The following is a 20,650-nucleotide window of genomic DNA, read 5'->3' on the forward strand; positions in this document are numbered from 1 at the left end:
GGACACCAAGATGCCCCGAACATGAAGCCCCAAGACCCCAGAGGGTGAGAAGGGCACCGGCAAGGCTGGCATATGACTCCCCAGGGCAGCCCACCTCAGTAACCTCCCTATCCCTCTGTCCTGTAGTTAATAGGTCAGACATTGCCCCTTCTACTGTTATTCTGTATGTCAGTACTCTGTTTAAATGGATAGGCTCTAGACTCTAGACTATAAGTTTAAGTATGGTCCCAGTCTAGATTACCTGCAGCTAACTTTGTCTCTGTGTGTGTCTATGGGTATTTTGTTAAGGTGGATGACATTGATTGTTATCTTGTCCTGTGTCATGGGGACATGACCTTTTTCGGTAGGGGGAGAGTGTAACACACCTAAAAAAAACGGGTAAAGACTTGATCTATTTTTGGTGCACTAACATGTAGTTTAATATGAGAGTGATATGAGTAATTCTTAATGTAATTGTAATCCACCTGACATTTACAAAGCTAATCTATTCAAAGCTTTGAGAGTATTATATGTTTTATTTCTGAGACTTAATGTGCCTTTAACATTGTACTTGTTTTATATTGTAATATACATTTTTTGATACTGTGTGTTCGTTTCTATCCCTGGTTTTCTATTGGGAGCAGGGGTTGCCATGGAAACGAAGGGCTCCGAGGGAGAAGAAAAGGAAAGGGCCGGTTTTTTTTTTCCTGTTGGCTCTGTTTGACAACAGACTTTTATTCCTTTCGTGTTCTGTTAGCTGATACGAGTTGACAGACAGTTTTATAAGGGCCAGCGGACACTGACATATCTGGGCCAACCCCGTTACCTACGTTGTTGATCGCGAGGAGAAGAGAACTTCGGCTGTTGCTGGTTTGGACACGCTAGCCGGCAGTTAACTGACTTTCGGCCACTTCGCTAGCAGTGTTGAGGATACTGGAGTACGAGAGATGTTCGGTGGTGAACTCGTGGATCGGAACGAGTAGGATGATCGTCGTTGGACGTTGACAGCCTGTGGAGTTTAGGCGATGAAAGCCACTGGTCGTGAGTAACGCAAACTGGACATATGAACTGCACTATGAATGAGCTCCACCCGCGTGCCAACTGGGCCCTGTTTATTTTAACCCCGGCCGGGTATTTTATTTCCTCCTTTTTTCTTTTTTTTTTCTTCTGCTTTGGGTTGATGCATGTCTGTTGACAGCATTACTTATCTCTCTGGGTCGAAAGAGAGTTCTTAAATGGTACAAATAAATGGTTATTGTTTATCTTTTACCCTTGGCATTTCACCTCCCATTTCTAATGTTGTTGTGATAATTTGTGTATGTAACCTAGTGTAAATCTCGAAATAACTGTCTCTGAGGTAAGTTATTAATCAGAGTGGGGGCTCAAGAGCTAATCTTAATACATCAAACAGCATTCATCCAGGTAGTCCGATTTTTAAAGACTACCCCCGGTCTCTGCTGAAGTGAGTAATCATCCCTAGATGTGTGGTGCCGGTATTTTGAAATGCTACGTAGCAGGGTGATTACATATATATAAATATTTATATATATATATATATATATATATATATATATATATATATATATATATAGCAGAGGGAGCAGGTGAATAGAGAGTGAATGAAGGTAATAGAGAGCAGGGAGGGAATGGCAGGTGAATGAAGTGAGTGATTAGAGAAGCTAACGAGGCTGCGATCATGACTCTAACTTTCTGCTCTGCTGCCAGACAGGTCCACCCAACCTTCACAGAGACACCAGCTGAAGCTCAGCCCACCTGGAACCAGGATAACCGGTTCTGAGCTCCAGAACTAACAGACGGGCCAAACCCCGGTACCCTGGATCCATCTATGACAGTGATGAAGCCACAGCTGCAGGTCTAACAGCTCTATCTCTACCAGCACCAAGCAGCTCTGACAGTCTTTTGATAAAGCTTATAGTTAGAGTGGCTCAGGTTATCCTAAGCTATCTCTATAGTTATGCTGCTATAGGCTTAGACTGCTGGAGGACATAGGGACCCCTATTTCATCATTCTGCTTCATTCTATCTCTATTCTCCCACTCTGCAGAATCTGTTAGTTCAATCTCTAACATTCTGCTCTCTCTGCTTTTTCTCATAGCAGCTTCATCTGGTCTGTTCCTGTTTGGCTGAGACTCCATCCTGGAGAGAAATATCAGCTGTGCTGCTGCCATCAACACCTTTGTTTCTAGATGTTGGAGATCAGCCTTTTTTTCAGTGTAGTCCTGTTTCTCTGACTGTGACCAACTGGATGTGCTCTCTTCATCTTCTGACATGGGAGCTGGCTCGGAGCTCGTCTGCCTGGCTGTGTGTTTCCTGGACGGGGCCGCCTGTGGAGCTGGTTGACAGCTGCCTTTTGTATCTATGCTTCTTTTTCTATGTCTGCTTCTGTCTCCTTGAACCCCAGTCGGCCTCAGCAGATGGCCGCTCACACTGAGCCTGGTTCTGATGGAGGTCTCTTCCTGTTCAAAAGGAGTTTTTGCTCTCCACTGTAGCTGCAAGCATGCTTAGTGTGTCAATGAGTCGATGCAGTTTTCCTTAGATAGAAAACTGAACCAATCTGACTGGATGATCTGTTTTTTTTTATCTATAAAGTGTCTTGAGATGACATGATGTGAATTGGTGCAATAGAAATTAAGTGAATTGAATAGAATTAAAATATTTTCTAGTATAATTGAAAATTGAAAAAATATCAAACATGACAAGTATTTTGATGGATAAACACTTTATTCTCATACTGCATGCATAATGTCATTTACATTTAGGATATGATTTTCAAAGACTCTCAACAAGTGGCACTAAATTACATTTTTTTTATTGAGTATGCTCACAAGATTGAACTGTTTTGGTTCCAGCAATTAAAATTAGCAGGTTTGATAAACTCAGACTAATCTCCTTAACTCTGAATCAATCTATCCTAAGATTTGAAACTCTTAGTCTGCTATGAATCAATTTTATCAACTCTAAGTTGAGAAACAGAGCTACAGCTGCAGAGGAGTTATAGCGAGATGTGGTTCAGTAATCTCTAAGGCTTTATCCACTTTCAGACGACTTTTCATGGAGTTTTGTCAGTTTTATTTTAGAAAGAACAGAAAGAAGGAGGCTTTCTTTTCCAACAGTGAACTGAGTTTGCTTGTTATGTAGTCTCTAGTCAGCTGCTCACAAGAAGCTTGCATAAAATTTTGCGTAAAATGCGTGTTATTATGCGAAAAAGGTGGTTAGCATGCTAACAGCTGCATGGTTAGCAGCTGTTAGCTAGCTAGTTAGCAGCTTTTGGCTGTTAGCTAGCTGCTTAACAGCTTTTAGCTAGCTGGTTAGAAGCTCTTGGCTGTTAGCTAGCTGGTTAGGTTAGCAGCTGTTAGCTAGCTGGTTAGCAGTTGTTAGCTAGCTGTTAGCAGCGGTCATCAGGCTGGTTAGCAGCCGTTAGCTAGCTGGTTAGCATCTGTTAGCTAGCTGGTTAGCAGCTGTTAGCTAGCTGGTTAGCAGCTGTTGGCTATTAGCTAACTGGTTAGCAGCTGTTAGCTAGCTGGTTAGCAGCTGTTAGCCAGCTGGTTAGGTTAGCAGCTGTTAGCTAGCTGGTTAGCAGCTGTTAGCTGTTAGCAGCGGTCACCTAGCTGGTTAGCAGCAGTTAGCTAGCTGGTTAGCAGCTGTTAGCTGTTCCCTAGCTGGTAAGCAGCCGTTAGCTAGCTGGTTAGCAGCTGTTAGCTAGCTGGTTAGCAGCTGTTAGCTGTTAGCAGCGGTCACCTAGCTGGTTAGCAGCCGTTAGCTAGCTGGTTAGCAGCTGTTAGCTGTTCGCTAGCTGGTTAGCAGCCATTAGCTAGCTGGTTAGCAGCTGTTAGCTAGCTGGTTAGTAGCTGTTAGAGTATAGATGAGGAGCAGACGAGGAAGTTGGTTATCAGCAGCGGTCTCAGCTGCCCTGATGGTGAGGAGGTTCATCGTTTGATCTTAACTGGGCTGATCATTGGGATAAATGTTTGGTTGGTTCCCAGGTAAATAAAAAATGGCTTTGATGTGTTTGTTTTACTAAAGATTAGGAGTGAAAATGTAAGATAAACCAAGTTAGTCAACAAACATCAGATCATTGGCTGCAGCTGCAGGAGGAAATAGAGGAGGAAATATACTCAGATCAAATAAAGCAGAACGATTTAAATGTCCTTATAAGGAGCTAATCTGGTTCAGTGGTTCTCCAGGATCAACAAGGGTTCATCTAAAGATATTTCTAGAACTGATTGGTGACTTTTAGATTAGATCTGCAGATAGCGATTGTCAGTGCAGTTATGGGTTGTTTGGCTGTCTTATTTTCATGATTTCTGAGCACAGACTTCCAGGCTTAGATCTACTTTTCTATCACTCAGATGGATCTATGAAAGTTCCTCATTCTAGAAAATAAGAGTCAGTAAAAGGAAAACTGAATGAGACAAGATCTGCATGATCTGAGAATGAAGGAGGAAGAGATAACCGCCTGTTTAATCTGCTTTATTAGATTGTTTTTACTGGTAGCTTCAAATATTATGGCGATTAACCTTTTTAGTATTTAATCAGATGAGACATTGATAACAAGTAGTCATAATCATCTACATAATAATCATAATATGTAATTATCAAAGTATGATGAGATTATACTGGCTGATCTGTGACCCGTCATATACTGTGACCAATGTGTGTATGGTGAGAAACATGTAGCGACTCACAGAATAATAGTGAATAATCCCAGTAGCTCATCTAGAAACTACCAACTTAACAGGTGTGTGAAACAAGAATCTGATTTAAGTAATAAATTGTAAGTTTTCGTGTTGTTCATACTATTGTGTTTGGACGGGATTCTGATTGTTTTATGTCTGTTTTAGATCAGTGTTAGCGGGAGAAGGATTTTAATTCCCGGACTCTCCAGGCTGCTTCTTCTTGCCCTCAGGCACAGCTCCCAGCATGAAAGGAAGCTTGATGTTCAGCCGGTCCCTCTCTGCCTCATCTTCCTCATTGTACGGTTCATCATCATCATCCTCCTCATCGCTGTGGTGTGGGGTAGAGTGGAGGGAGGCAAAGGGAGAAGGAGGCACTGAAGATGGCCGCGGATATCTGAAACCCTCTGTCTGTGGATGAAAGAAAGCTAAGGTCATGGAAACTTGGATCGGATTTTTACTTTGTTTACAGCGCTCACACCGTAAAACAATAAAAACACACAAATATGCAACTACATCTATAAACATCAATTCTTCCAGTTTAACTGTCACGGTTTACTTTTTCTCTTTGTGTTATTCCAGTTTTTTTATGGTTTTTGAGTTCTTATGTATTTCTTTTTTACCCTCTGCTGCCCCCTTGTGTCAGTTTCCTTCCCTAGCTCTTTTCTAGATTTTTCCATCCACAGATGCTCCACATCTGTTCGGTCTCCCTTTTATTGTCTCCTGTTGCTGTTTGCTGGTTTCTTGTTGTTTCTTAGCCTATTGTGTGTTTTCTCCTGGTATCTCTTGTTTTTTTTTTTTTTTTCTGTATTTTTAGTTCTTGGATTTGGCCTCCATTGCCTTTTGGAACCTTTAAGAAATAAGAAAAAAACTAATCTCTGCGTTTGATCGACTGATTTCCACCCAACCTGACATTAACTTCCTGTTTCCAGCAGCTGGCTGCTAACGGCTACAGACTGAGCATCTTCAGCTGAAAGCTACAGCAGCAACTGAATCCCCTCTGCAGACGTCTGCAGATGTCTGGACTGAGTCCGACTGACTGTTACCTACGGTTCAGAAGGAGCTGAATGTAGAATTTTGTTTATCTTCCTGTGATTAAAACCAAGATGCTTCACTAATCTAAACTATTAACAGCTGAACTTTCTTGGTTTGATCTTATTATGTGAAAATCACTTTCTGATTCACAGCAGCAGGACATGAAGTAAGCTGATCTGTAACAGACCAGTGCAGGGATGCATTTAAAGGTTAACCTGTGCAAATATATAACATGTTTATTTCTATTCTTACTTGCCTTTTGTGGGCCTTTGAGATCCGTCTTGAATTTGTCTGGGAAACATCTGCTCAGGGCCAGATGACGGGCGTGGGTGTAGAACTGTCCCAAGAGAAGGTCAATGTCTAAGAATTAAAATATTTTGCAGGTATTTCTCTCACTGTTCATGCATTATTTAGAGAAAACCTTCAATAAAGGCTGCATGTATTCTATGACAGAACTGACCAATCAGAATGTAGAAATAAGGCTAATAATAAATCAAAGACATTTAATGCTCTGAAATGTCTTTTAAAACCTAAACTTACATTCATTTTCTAACTTCTATATTTCTATTCAGTTTCTCCAGAGTAAGAAAACCATCAGTCATCTGTTGTTATGGTAATCTTGGTGCTGAAGATGTTACCACAATGTTCCAACAGTTGGTGATAATTAAACACTAAAACCAACTAAACTGTGTATAAGCCGCATATTAATGAGTAACGTTCCATCTTTGAACCTCCAGTAGTGCTACAGTCAAACCGACCCGTCCTAAATATCTCCAGTCAAGCAGGTCCGACAGCCTCTCAGTTCGGTTCCTCTGGATGATGCGCTGACGATGAGACTGCTGGCAGAAGCTAAACATGAACTGGGTCAGCTGGTTGCACGACTCCTCGGGGGATTTGAATCGACGGTCGACGATGTAGATACCTGATCCACAAAAGAAGGTTAATGGACCATAAGCCTTTGGTGGAGAAAATAAATCAACAGAGTTGAATGAATGTGTGTGTGGATTACCATAGGCAGCAGGGTCGGAGACATGCTCCTCCATGAAGCAGCCAAACCCTGAAAGATTGGTGGTGACACTGGGGATGCCCATCACAGTACACTCACCTGGAAAAGAAGAAAAGGGACCAGAAGTCAATCATTTTATGTAATATCTGTATTGTAAACCTGAATTATTCCTGTTGCAGCTAATAAAACTGCAGAGCAGAAAATAACTGGGGACAAGTGAGGAAGATTTAAATGGTTTATTAGTACAACCGTCCTTCAGACCCTGGAGAGAGATCCAGGAAAGAACTGAGGGAGAGAGGTAGCAGATCAGTTTAGATACTAACAATGATGATGAGGATAAACGAGAGCAAGATCAAGGAGAATTATGGCCTAAATTTGGCAGGATGTGATAAGTTGAATTGAATAATGGTGAAAGCATTGGAGGGTGGAGCTCTGACTGTTGATCATCTTCATGCATAATGCAGTTTTACATAAACAGGCTGCATTTTTTCCCACAATTAAATCTCCTTAATCTGCTGTTCAATATTCATTTGTTTATTTTACTCTTTTATATTAGAACAGTTATCCCATAAGCACAGGCTGACATAGGAAATTTGGGGCCGATTGCTCCTTCCTGTGTTTCCAAAAAGGCCAAAGTAAATAACCCAGTCCTTCTTTTCACTGTAGACAAGCCATGATCTGCTTCTCTGTTCTCCATTTTTCATTTGGATGAAATAATAGCTGCATGAATCATGACAGCAGACAAGATAGAGGAGAGCAGGAGGCGGGGTTACCAATCTACTTGCTCTGGAGAGCAGAGTTCGCTGCTTTTAGATGTTGTCTCCAAAGTCTCCAGTAGCAGAAAAAAGTCTCTAGATTTGGCGCTAGGAGCTTTTTAGAAATCAAAGTTCTAGAGGGGTCTGAAAAGTGGCTAAATATAGCGACTAAAGCGCTAAGTTGGCAACACTGCTCTTTGCATGGTTTGTTTTCAAATGGTTTGCTGCTGTCTGTTTGGACCTTTCTGAACATGTGCAGCAAATGGACTGATCCAATATGGTGGACACTGAAGGGGGGGCTGAGACACATATTATAAGCATACTGTTGGCATTTTAGCCAAAGGATTAGCATTCATCCCAAGTTCCGAAAAAACTCATTTCAGGGAGATGGTCTGTTGACCCCCCGGGTCCAACGGACCCACACTGTGCCCTATACATACACACTTAAGGCCAGCAGCTTCTCATCAACTGTTTATTAACTAACAGTAATTTCTTAAACACTAAACAGAACAGTATTGGTCTTTTATTTTCAATACTTTCAATCTTGTAGCTTTGAACATCAGTTGTGCTTTCTGTTTTTCATAGGACTTCAGCATACAATGCACCTCGTCACGGTGTCATCATTCCTCACCATGGCCGGCTCTAGACAGGGGCCAACGGGGGCCAGTGCCCCTGTAGATCATGTCATTGTTGGGATCTGGAGGTCTGTCCACCTTTCTCCAGCAGAGGGCGCCCTAGGTGTCCTGGAGCTGAGCTGACGACCACACCTGCGATCCATCAGTCATCAGGAGACCAGGATATAAGCAGCGGCAGAGCTGTTCTCCAGCGCCAGAGTGTTAAGCCAGTTATGGTTAGCAAGCCTGAGCCAGCCAGCCTGCCTGATTCTCTGACCCTACTGAAAACCTGAATCTGAACCTAATCGGTTTTTGTCTTCTCTGCTTCATAGGAAGAAACCTCACTGAATCCTGGAACTCTGGAAGAGCTCACTGCTGATATCTGCCTGTTGGCTCTTAGGAGCCCTTCTGAAGAACCTGCTGTCTGAACCTGCCTTGCCCGCCCTCAAGAAGAGGATTGGGAGAATCCCTGGATCTGAACACTATCAGTCTGAAGTCGTGCCCTGCCGTTGCTTAGCCCTCTGCCAACTTCTAGCCTCTGGACCCTCCTGGTTCCCTCCCTCTGCTGCTACGCCTGAAACCCGTCACATGTACAAACCTGCTCAACCACTCTGACCAAGATCATCTGAACCCTGGCTAACCAAACTGTCCCTATCTGCAGAGAGTCCTGTGTGACCAGTCCTGGATCATTGACCAACACCAGTCATCTAACAATTGTGCTTTATTTCAATAAACAGTCAAACTTTTAACCTGCCTCCGAGTTGTGTCTGTATGTGGGTTAGAAACCTGAACCCAATCATGACAGTCATGGCCCCTGTACTGAATACATAATACTTATAGGAATTCTAATGATGATGCACTGGAACAGACATGGTTACTGATAGGTCCTTTGGATCTATTTCATTCTTTTTCTTTACAAATTCAGTTTGTAGCTTATTCAAAAACAATGAGGTGAACGCTTCAGTGGGATTGAGATAGGATCCCAGTTTTCATCTGCTAAATATATATTTTTTTTACAAATAAAAAAACAAAAACAATCAAATTTTTTCGGACTGATCCAGTCAGCTCTCTGACAACCAGTCGCCTGGATCGCTGGTTGAACAGAGCATTGCTTTTCATAGGTTTCTCCTCCCCACACTCCGTGCTCTCTTGTTGTCTGTGCAATCGAAGCAGTTCTTATCCACACATGATGCACAAATTATTGTATTGCATGCCCGCTCTCACGCGCATTAAAAAACACCACCTCACCCTCTAAAACCCAGGATAATTTATCAGAGTTGCGGGCGTCCGTCAAACAACTTGGGGCCCTAGGCAGCTGCCTAGTATTACCTAATAGTAACCAAGGAGTATTGCTGGAGCAAATGCTCTGCAAAGCTCTGCTGCATCAAATCCAAGCTGAGGGAAAAATCCTCACAGAAACTCTCCTTCCACCTATTTTTTTTTTTTACAGTGTCCTGTCTGGCAATGTGGCAATAAGAATAATTGTCTTGATGCCAAAAAGAGCCCAACAGATTTTACTTTTACAAGTGGAGCAGTACGGCCATCTCCAGAGTGTTCCTCTTGATTTATGCATATAAATTGCTTTATTATAATTATCCAGGGAGTTTTACAGATTATATGGACACTGCAATGTAAGTAGAACCGGAAAGGAAAAAGAGAAAATAGGAGTAAAGATTAAAAAAAGAGGAGATAAAAAGGGAGATAATGATAAAACATTTTCAGTCTGCTTCATCACCTGCAAAGAGATGTGAAAAGAACAGAACAACCAACGGACATGGTACGAGACATACAATAAAGTAACACCTGGTTACTATCGCTGAAATATAAGTAGTATTATTTAGTCTGACATGTACTCTGTGTTACCTGAAGATCAGAATATGGGCTTTCTCTATGGAAGTGAATCTCTGAGTACCTGGAGCCAAGCACCTGTAGTTGTTTGTGAAAGTGCACTTGTGCATGTAAAGTTTATCCAAATGAAAAATGCTCAATAGTGGTTGTAAGGAGCCAAAGACGCGACCCTCCCAGAGCACCGAGGCAAGCGAGCCAAAGCCCCAGACGCCCAAAGGGACCTTTCCTTCCACCTAGACTCTCTCTCCAGTGGTGAGATCTCCAGAGTGGCAGGTTGCTTCAATCTTTAATTCTCAACCCCTGCTAACGTTACATGGACCTAGTGGCTACCTCAGAATCTGATCATATTTGATCAGATCTGCAACATCCATCCATGCATCGTATTCTATCAGGGTCACATTAATAATTGGCAATCCTTTTGGGGAAAGCCTGGTCTGATTCGGAGAGACGGCATCCATCCCAATTTGGATGGTGCAGCTCTTCTTTCTAGGAATCTGGCCACATTTATTAGTCCTCCAAAACCCTGACCACCCAGGGTGCAGACCAGGAAGCAGAGTTGTAGTTTAACACACATCTCTGCAGCTTCTCTACTGTTACCCACTCTTTACTCCATCCAGACAGTGTCTTGCCCACGACCAAAATCTAATAAATTAGCAAAGATTCCCATAGGAGTACATAATGAATCATCTCATTAAAATTAAAATAACTCCAATTGGAGAAAACCGTAAAACGTTCAAGTTAAAGCTGGTTTTCCTTAGAAAGAAAACTTTGAAGCAATCTGACTGGGTGATCTAGTTGAAGTGGCTTAGACAACTTTTCTTGTCAGTTTGAAAATACACAGTGTATATAACATGAAATTTCTTTTTGTAAAGCTTTCATAACATTTCCATTTCTTAAAGTGCAGCAGTGATTAAATGTAAACAGAACAAGAAGAAGAAACATGGAACATAAATGAGGCAACTCCTTCAAGCTATTTAAATTTTCACATCCCCAGAAGTTCTGGGCGAGGAGGAGGAGTAGCAACAATCTTCCAGTCTGACTTACTGATTACTCCCAAAACAATTAATTCCTACAACTCTTTTGAACATTTAACCCTTAATTTCCCTGATCCAAATTTCAAGGCAATAAAACCTCTTCTTTTTGTAACTTTGTATCGTCCACCAGGTCCTTACTCTGAATGTTTAGATGAGTTTTCAGAGTTCCTTTCTGTTTTGGTATTAAATACTGACAGGGTCATCATAGTGGGAGATTTTAACATCCATGCTGACATTGAAGGCGATAGCTTAAGAGCAGCCTTTAATGCTATCTTAGACACTATTGGCTTTGTTCAAAATGTGAATAGTCCCACGCATTCTCATCTTCATACTTTGGATCTTGTGCTGACATACGGCATAGAATGTGAAGAAATAACAGTATTTCCTCACAACCCTGTCCTCTCTGACCACTTTCCAATAACCTTCAGGATTACTTTAACAGAGTTCTCCTCCCCCAAAAGAAGGTTCAATTTTAGTAGATCTTTATCAGATAGTGCAGTTATAAATTTTAAAGAATCTGCTTCACTTTCTCTCTGCTCTGTGTCACTGAGCAGTGCTGCAGAGTGCAAAAGCTTAGCTTATTCCCCTTCACAGGTTGATGATTTTGTTGAGGGGGTTGCTAGTTCTCTGCGTATTGCCTTAGACAACGCAGCTCCTTTGAAAATGAAAACCGTTAAAAATAGAAAGCTTGCTCCTTGGTTTAATGCAGAGCTGCGTACTTTGAAGCAAAATGCTAGGAAACTGGAGAGAAAATATCGCTCCACAGGCCTGCGAGAGTCCTTCCTAGTCTGGAAAAATGGTTTACTGCTGTATAAGAGGACCCTTTGTAAAGCAAGAGCAGCATACTTCTCCTCATTAATAGAGGAGAATAAGAATAATCCTAGATTTCTTTTTAATACAGTTGCCAAACTCACCCAGAGCCATAGCTCTGTTGAACCGTCCATTCCACCTGCTCTTAGCAGCAATGATTTTATGGGATTCTTTATAAATAAGATTGATCTTATTAAAAATAAGATCATAAGCACTCCTCTATCCGCGATTGTACCTGAGGTAGTCATGGAATCTGAACCGGGTTTAGACTGCTTTGATCCAGTTGAACTCTCTGAATTAGCAAAATTATTGTCTTCATCTAAGCCTTCAACTTGTATGTTAGATCCAGTTCCAACCAGGTTATTTAAGGAGGTATTCCCTTTGATCTCCTCCTCCATTTTAGATGTGATTAATCTATCTCTGTTACAGGGATATGTACCTAAAGCTTTTAAGATTGCTGTAATTAAACCTCTGCTTAAGAAACCGTCTCTTGACCCAGATGACTTGGTCAATTATAGACCTATATCCAATCTTCCTTTCTTATCCAAAATTCTTGAGAAAGTAGTTGCCAAACAAGTTTGCGATCACTTCCACCATAATGAACTTTTTGAAGAGTTTCAGTCTGGCTTTAGAGCTCATCATAGCACTGAAACAGCTCTGGTGAAAGTCACTAATGATATTCTCATGGCCTCAGATAATGGACTTGTATCTGTGCTCGTCCTGTTGGATCTTAGTGCTGCATTTGATACAGTTGACCATAATATTCTTTTAGAAAGACTTGAATATTTTGTTGGAATTAAAGGAACAGCACTAGACTGGTTTAAATCTTATCTATCTGATCGAATTCAGTTTGTTCATGTTAATGATAGATCTTCAACACGCTCAAAGGTTACCTGTGGAGTACCACAGGGATCAGTGCTAGGACCAATTCTCTTTACTTTATACATGCTCCCAATTGGTAGAATTATTAGACAGCATGGGATTAATTTCCACTGTTATGCTGATGATACCCAGCTATATCTGTCTATAAATCCAGATGAAGCTAACCCATTACATAGATTACAGGCATGTCTTGAAGACATAAAAACCTGGATGACTCTTAATTTTCTGCTTCTGAATGCAGACAAAACAGAAGTTATAGTCTTTGGACCAGAGTCTCTGAAAAAGAAACTGATTAGCCAGTCACTTCATTTGGATGGGATTAAACTGATTTCAGATAATAAAGTAAAAAATCTTGGTGTTATTTTTGATCAGGACCTGTCATTTAAATCCCATATCAAAGAGGTTTCTAGAATTTCCTTCTTTCATCTGAGGAACATTGCAAAAATTAGAAATATCCTGTCCAGGGGTGATGCTGAGAAACTAGTCCATGCATTTGTTACTTCAAGGCTGGACTATTGTAATTCTTTACTATCAGGAAGTCCACAAACTGTAGTTAAAAGCCTTCAGCTGATCCAAAATGCTGCAGCCAGAGTTCTAATGAAAATGAAAAAGAGAGATCATATCTCTCCTATCCTGGCTTCTCTTCATTGGCTTCCTGTTAAATCAAGAATAGAATTTAAAATCCTCCTTCTCACATATAAAGCCTTAAATGGCCAAGCTCCATCTGATATCAGAGATCTGATTGTTCCTTATGTTCCTAACAGAGCACTTCGCTCTCAATCTGCAGGTTTACTAGTGGTTCCTAGAATTTCTAAAAGTAGAATGGGAGGCAGATCTTTTAGTTATCAGGCTCCTCTCCTGTGGAACCAACTACCAGTTTTAGTCCGTGAGGCAGACACCCTGTCTACTTTTAAGGCTAGGCTTAAAACTTTCATTTTTGATAAAGCTTATAGTTAGGGTGGCTCAGGTTATCCTGAGCTATCTCTATAGTTATGCTGCTATAGGCTTAGACTTTTGGAGGACATAGGGACCCCCATTTCATCATTCTGCTTCATTCTCTCTCTGTTCTCCTATTCTGCAGAATCTGTTAGTTCAATCTCTAACCTTCTGCTCTCTCTGCTTTTCCTCAGAGTAGCTTTGCCTCGTCTGTTCCTGTTTGGCTGTGACGTCATCCTGGAAAAAAACATCAGCTGTGCTGCTTCTATCAACACCCTTGTTAATAGATGTTGGAGATCGGCCTGTTTTCCAGTGTGGTCCTGTTTCTCTGACCGTGACTGAGTGGATGTGCTCTCTTCGTCCTCTGGCATGGGAGCTGCCTTGGAGCTCGTCTGCCTGGCTGTGTGTTTCCTGGACGGGGCCGCCTTTTACAGCTGCTTTTTGTATCTCTGCTTCTGTCTCCTTGAACCCCAGTCGGCCTCGGCAGATGGCCGCTCACACTGAGCCTGGTTCTGCTGGAGGTTTCTTCCTGTTAAAAGGGAGTTTTTCCTCTCCACTGTCGCTACAAGCATGCTTAGTGTGGGGGATTGTATTTGAGTCAATGAGTCAATGCAATCAACTGGTTTTCCTTAGATAGAAAACTTTGTATCAATTTGACTGTATGATCTGGTTGAACTGTAAAGTGCCTTGAGATGACATGTGTTGTGAATTTGGCGCTATATAAATAAACTGAATTGAAATTGAATTGAACTGTAAAGTTTCTTGAGATGACATTGTCCTGGTCCATAAAACATATCTGCAACTGTTGGGAGAACTCCCATAAACCCTGGGGCACCCTGCAGAGCTGGTCCACTATCCCAGAGCTCAGAAGAAAACCACACTGCTCCTCCAGGAGCCAAGGTTCAACAACCATTGAAATTCCCTCTCCAGAATCCTGGCATAGACCTTCCTGGGGAGGCTGAAAAAGAACCCTCCTTGGGCCAGAAACTTAAAGTAGTGGAGTGGTGTCACTGCCTGGATGAGCCCAGAGGATATGATGTCAGGTGGGCATAAAGGCCCCAGGTAGGATCTACCAAGGCAAACAGACTCTGGGTAATAAGAGAAAGAGTGATTCAAAAGTCCCCTATGATGACAAAAAAAGGAAAGTACATGACGTCTAGCCTCGTTAGACCATCCTGATCTCGCGAGCTTTCAAGGTTTCACTCGCAGATCAGTCTGGAGACTTTCGGTTAAAGAAAATTTGGAGCCGTTCACCAAACGAACGTCCAATCAGCGTTGGCTTTGAGGCGGGTTGAGGTGTGACGCAACGAGAAGCGCGACAGTTCAGTCTAAAAAACATGGCGGCTTCAGCCGATGAAACTAGCGCTAGCGTGGCTATCGAGCAAGTTTTATCGGAATTACAGAGTATTTCTTCAATGAAAGAAGAGCAAAACACTGCTCTGGAGGCTTTTCTCAGAGGAAAAGATGTTTTTGCTCTTCTCCCGACTGGTTTCGGCAAGAGTTTGATCTTGTGGTTGTGTTTTCGTCTGTTAGTACGTCATATGCTTCGTTGATCTGATTGGTTTATTTGGCCCGTCTATCACCAACATAGGCCAATCAGCTAACCAGTATTTTCGCTCCTTCCCAAAATTACTTATACGGAGGGTTTCCAGATGGATATACGGAGCAAATCCATCTGGCGGAGTCGGGTTACATGACGTCTCCCAGTACAACAGAGTTGGGACCTCATCCTAGCCAAGGCCTGGGGGTCAAGGATGATCGATAAGCATCTGATGGTCATGTTCACCCTGGCAGGACTCCTCAACTTGAAAAAGAGTATGGATTATCAGGGCTAATTCATTCTTCACCCAGGCTCAAGTCATCAGTGATGTCCAAAAACTCCACAGTGGCAAGCCTTAGGGGGTGGATAACATTTGCCCTTAGTACTTTAGGTCTCTGGGCGTTGTTAGTGTGTTGTGGCTGACACTGCGTGGAGGTTGGGGACAATTCCCTGGACTGGCAGACTGGGGTTGTGTTCCCCTGAAGAAGCAGGCTCATTATGGGGGAAGGTTCAGTTTTTATCAAAGTAAGCCTGGCTCCAGGGAGGAGACCAGTTTAAAGTCCTGCTTCAAGTTCCGGTTCCTACGTCCTGTCCTGGCTACCCTCTTCCACTGAGCCTGCCTGTCTTCACCTGATCCTGTCTGCTCCTGTGCGTGACCACCTGGTCATGCCTCTGTTCCCAGTCTGACTCTGAACCCTCCTGGGAGCCTGTGGATGCCTGGAAGTCTGGATCCTGCCATCCTGTTTCTGTTCCTGCCTGATCTGGATCCTGCCTGTTCTGTCTGTTCCTGTCTGTTCTGGATCCCTGACCAGGACCGGCTTCCAGCATGTCCTCTGGAACTGCAGCACTTGGGGACATTCTAGGACTGGACTGTTAAACCAGAGTGTCTGAGATTGGGCGGTGCCCCGCCCCCCATCTGCAGTGTCCGTGAGCCTCAGCTCCACTTCAGTTTTTGTTTTATTTTAATAAACTTTTTGAACTTTTCTTCTGACTGTCTCTCCTTGAATACTGGGTCCATCTGTCCACGTTTCATGACATATAGTGCAGTTATGTGGGCTACAGCACAACAAACCATCACCTGAACATACATTTTACTGCTCATTAGCACATGTTTATAACTGAAAAGGTCACATGTACTTAATGGTCTATAGTGTGGTGGTCAAAGTCTACCTGGTGTGTATCCCCATGGCTCATAATAGGAAGGGAAAACCCCCAGGTTACAGCCACGGACAAAGTCCTCATAGTCCATGGGTAGCAGTGGGCTGGTGGAGGAGAGGAACTCAGGGTGGAAAATGATCTGAGGACACATGAAAATAATGAGGTACAGGTGAGATTTCTGTTGGATTTTCTTGCTACTGTGGTTCAATTTTATCAATGGTGTCGCAAAGGGAAGAATGGGGAGCGGTGGCGCAGTGGTTAGAGCTTTGGGTTTGGGTCACAGAGGTTCAGATTTCAAGTCCCGCTCCCGCTTTCTTGATATCAATAATATATCAAATCAGAAGTGGTTATTAATTAATTTAAATTTACCACTGAAGTCTAAGAAAAAAAAATTGTATTTTCTAACAGCTTTAGTGAGATGTTTCTTCTACCAGTGACCAACTTTGATCTTAGAGAAGTTGATCTTCAGCTTTGCAGAGTTTCCTAAAGTTATAGCCTGGCTAACATCATATCAGCTGGATTAGCATTTGGTTCGGAAACAAATTTAATAAAAGACTCATTTTAAGAGTTATAATAAATGAAGTTAAATGTAATGAGAGCAATGTTGGATTCAGTTACACAGTAAAATAAACAGTCATTTTGTCATTCAAAGGAGGTTGTTGTTTATGTAATTGCAATATTTATATTTTTTTGTTTAGCTCTTGATAGTGTTGATGAGGTAATCAAGCAAATAAAGCCTGGGAAGCACTGATTTAACCCAGAACTCTGAAAGAAGCTTTCAACATGGGGCGCTATGAGGTGAAAGGTCTTGTTCAGGAACCTAGAGCAGCAATTTAAGGTGTGAACTTTGATCTCTGCACCCTAACCACAGGGGTCACCATCCGCCATTGTTTGCACATCCACAGGTTGTTTCTTTGCATCAGTTGGGATTATTTTTAGTGTAGACGACTTTATTGTCAGTTTTTTTTTCACAAATGTCAAACATACTTTCAAACTAACCTCTTGACCCTGATAGACCCACAGTGAAACTAGCATGAAATGGGCAAAAGTAACACAATGTCAGCTTTAAATACATCAAGCTAATAGATTAACAGATAGGCTGGTAAACGTTTTTAGTCCAAAACCTGAAAAAAATAAAACATTTCTAATATTGATTAACACATCAATGATAGAAGTGATTCTGAGGATCACAGATCGTGTTGTTTTTATTCCTTTAATCACAGAAGGTTTGTCAGGTTGTAAAAGGCTGAGGTGAACAGATGGAACGTTTCAGCTACCTTGACACGGTCATTTCTGGCATTGAAGAGGCCGATGCGTCTGACATGAAACAGGATCGGATCCGTCGAGTCGTCCAGCATATTGTGGGTGGTCACCGGAGGAAGACTGGTTCTCTGAGTTGAATTTGTTTGAGAAAGAAGATTCAATAAATTTAGAACGCATTTATTTAGCTTCATACAACTAAACAGTCATCCATTCATTCTTGTTTGTTGTTGTTTGAATGCTTTTGGCACATGCACTATTAGACGCTCTTTTATTGAAAAAAGTGTAGCTTCTTCTCTGCAAAGCAGTGATGGGCACGTTACTTTGAAAAAGTAACTAGTTATAGTTACTAGTTACTTCTCCCAAAAAGTAACTGAGTTACTAACTGAGTTACTCCACAATAAAAGTAACTAGTTACTAGTAAAAGTAACTAATGCGTTACTTTTGCATTTCACCTTCTCACCGTGTGTTTCAAAAGCCAGCTGAATAGAGTGTCTCTATCTATCTATCTATCTATCTATCTATCTATCTATCTATCTATCTATCTATCTATCTATCTATCTATCTATCTATCTATCCATCCATCCATCCATCCATCCATCCATCCATCCATCCATCCATCCATCCATCCATCCATCCATCCATCCATCCAGATTTCTCGCTTTCTCCATATAGGCTAGCATTTGATCCTTCACGCTCTCCGTAGTTCCTCTGTGGCATGTGCATTTCCCGACGCTTGCGCGATGAATCGTGCTGCCTGCGCTGTGCGGAGATGCAGGGGAAACCGTATGTGATGGAGAAACGCAGCTCGACGTAACACCGGTATTTCCATCAGGAAAACGCTGTTTTGCTGCTGGAGTCCTCCTCACTCTCCATCTCTCTGTGTGTGCTGTACGTTAACACCCACCAGCAGAAACACCCACCTACCCAACTGACAGACGGAATCTCACTATACATCAGCCATGCACATCCTCCCCTCTCTCATGACAAGGCGCGCACGACTAGGGCTGGGTATTGTTCAAAAATTTGCGGTTCCGGTACCAATACCGATACCTTTACTTCGATACCGGTTCCTGAACGATACTTTTTTCAATACCAGTTTTATAATATCAATTCGAAGAAAAAGAAAATTACACAACATAAAAAACTACAAATCTTGAGTTATATTTTCAGCTCTGATTTTTCCATTTACATTTTTCCTCTTACATAAAAAAAAATATTTCAGTGTCTAATATTCACTGTAACATTGTGAGGACCTTTTTACTTAGCAGTTTTCCTTTAGAAAAATGACCATGTCTGACAAACAAGCCCGTTGAATGGGATCCTAATGACAGCGCACCGCTGGTATGTGGGGGTCTGAGCGGCTCCCACAGAAATATTGGAAGGCCGGATGAACTGACTGCACTGATTAAGTTTTCAGGTGGATTTTCCCACTTAAAAACATAATAAAACTACTTTATTCCCACTGATCTCAGCAAATATAGCTGCAAGGCAAATAAAGGATAGAGTAGCTCCGCCCAACGCGCGTCAGAGCCACTTTTGCACCGCGCAGCCAGAGCAGCAAAGCTTCTTCAGCCGCGCGTCAGAAGCTGGTACAAGCAGCAAAAAAGAAGCAGCAGACGTGATTTTGCTGCTCCTGCTGCGTCCAGTTTGAAAGCAGCATGATTCACTCCGCTCTGGCTTTGCTCCGCCCACGGGCTGCTGAGAGGAGGATGGTCGCGCCGGCTGCGGTCCGCTCTTCTTGCAGTCAAACACCGAGCAATTTTCTGCTCTTAAATTGTTTCCGTGCACGATGTATTGGCATCAGTCTTAATAAAGTGAAGCCGCACTTTTGACCTGGGGGGCATTTTAAAGGGGTTTCACGATGCTGCAACCAGTTCACAACAGATACACATGAACTCTGGCTGTAGGCGGGACCACCTGTGTATTTTTCCTGGATGACGCAATCACGTTAAGTGTTACAGCCAATCACCGAAACTTGGTACCGAAAGACGAGGCATGTTTCGATACTCTGTAGAACCGAAGCATTTCGGTCGGTACCATAAAAGAACCGAAGTTCGGTACCCAGCCCTACGCAAAACTGAGTAATGCGCAGTAACGGGGTGTCTGCAATGATAACTGCATTATAGTTACAGTCAAAGTAATTAGTTAGATGACTCGTTTCTAAAAAAAAGGTATCAGCGTTAGTAACACATGTTACTTTCAATGCCGTAACCAGAGGTTAACCTCAGCCATCCTGACTTTCCCATCTTTAGCTCAGTATGTAACATGCTGCATCAGAGACAAGGATAGCTCAGCTTTACTGTATGCTGATTCCAGAGGGATTCAGCTTTTAGTTGCTGCTCCAAACTCTAGATAGTGTAAGATAGGTTTGACCAAACCAGCCCATAGTTCTCTAAACCTGCTGATTGTCACACTGTGAAACCCAAACCTGTTGGGATCTGGAGGCTTTGTCCACCTTCTCCACCAGAGGGCGCACGAGATCTCCTGAGGGCATGAGCTGACTGCGACAAATGCGTTCATCTGCTCATCAAGGAAGCCCTATTTAAGGAGGAGGAGGCTAACACTTCCCTGCCAGAGTGTTTGCCAGTAATGGTAGAGCGAGACCTGAGCCAACCAACCTGATCGGAATCTCTGTTTTTGTGAACCTGCCTGACCCTGTTTCTCTCTGCCTCACAGATCGAGTCCTGTCTGAAAACCTGAAATCCTGGAGAATAATCTCTGTCTGGAATCTGCCTGCCTGCACTCAGTTAAGCCTCTGCCTTTGCCCCCAGCCCTCTGCCTGCCGACTAGCCTCTGGACCCTCAAGGTTCCCCCCCTGCAGCTCCGCTCCACCTTTGAGCAGGTACAGGTGCTGGTCATAAAATTAGAATATCATGAAAAAGTAGATTGATTTCAGTAATTCCATTTAAAAAGTGAAACTTGTATATTATATTCATACATTACATACAAACTCATATATTTCAGATGTTTATTTTGTTTAATTTTGATGATTACAAATGACAACAAATGAAAATCCCAAATTCATCATATCAGAAAATTAGAATATTACTGAAGACCAATAAAAACAAAGGATTTATAGAAATGTTGGCCAACTGAA

The 20,650-nt window shown here is 42.3% G+C and overlaps 1 protein-coding gene across 1 annotated transcript in view; it reads right to left on the reverse strand.

Annotated features, from left to right (window-relative positions):
- Positions 1-4,627: 4,627 nt before the first annotated feature.
- Positions 4,628-20,650, reverse strand: part of gys2 (glycogen synthase 2) — a 58,276-nt gene continuing 42,253 nt past the window's right edge. The window contains exons 11-16 of the mRNA XM_038292118.1: positions 17,568-17,681; positions 16,303-16,429; positions 6,717-6,812; positions 6,466-6,629; positions 5,964-6,044; positions 4,628-5,083 (exon numbers count right to left, since the gene is read on the reverse strand). Of these exons, the coding sequence (XP_038148046.1) occupies positions 4,865-5,083; positions 5,964-6,044; positions 6,466-6,629; positions 6,717-6,812; positions 16,303-16,429; positions 17,568-17,681 (801 nt within the window). The 3' untranslated portion in view covers positions 4,628-4,864. The remainder of the gene's footprint in view (positions 5,084-5,963; positions 6,045-6,465; positions 6,630-6,716; positions 6,813-16,302; positions 16,430-17,567; positions 17,682-20,650) is intronic.

The sequence above is a fragment of the Cyprinodon tularosa genome, unplaced genomic scaffold (assembly GCF_016077235.1).
Source record: "Cyprinodon tularosa strain WSP-4 unplaced genomic scaffold, ASM1607723v1 ctg309, whole genome shotgun sequence".
In the NCBI taxonomy this organism is placed as follows: domain Eukaryota; kingdom Metazoa; phylum Chordata; class Actinopteri; order Cyprinodontiformes; family Cyprinodontidae; genus Cyprinodon; species Cyprinodon tularosa.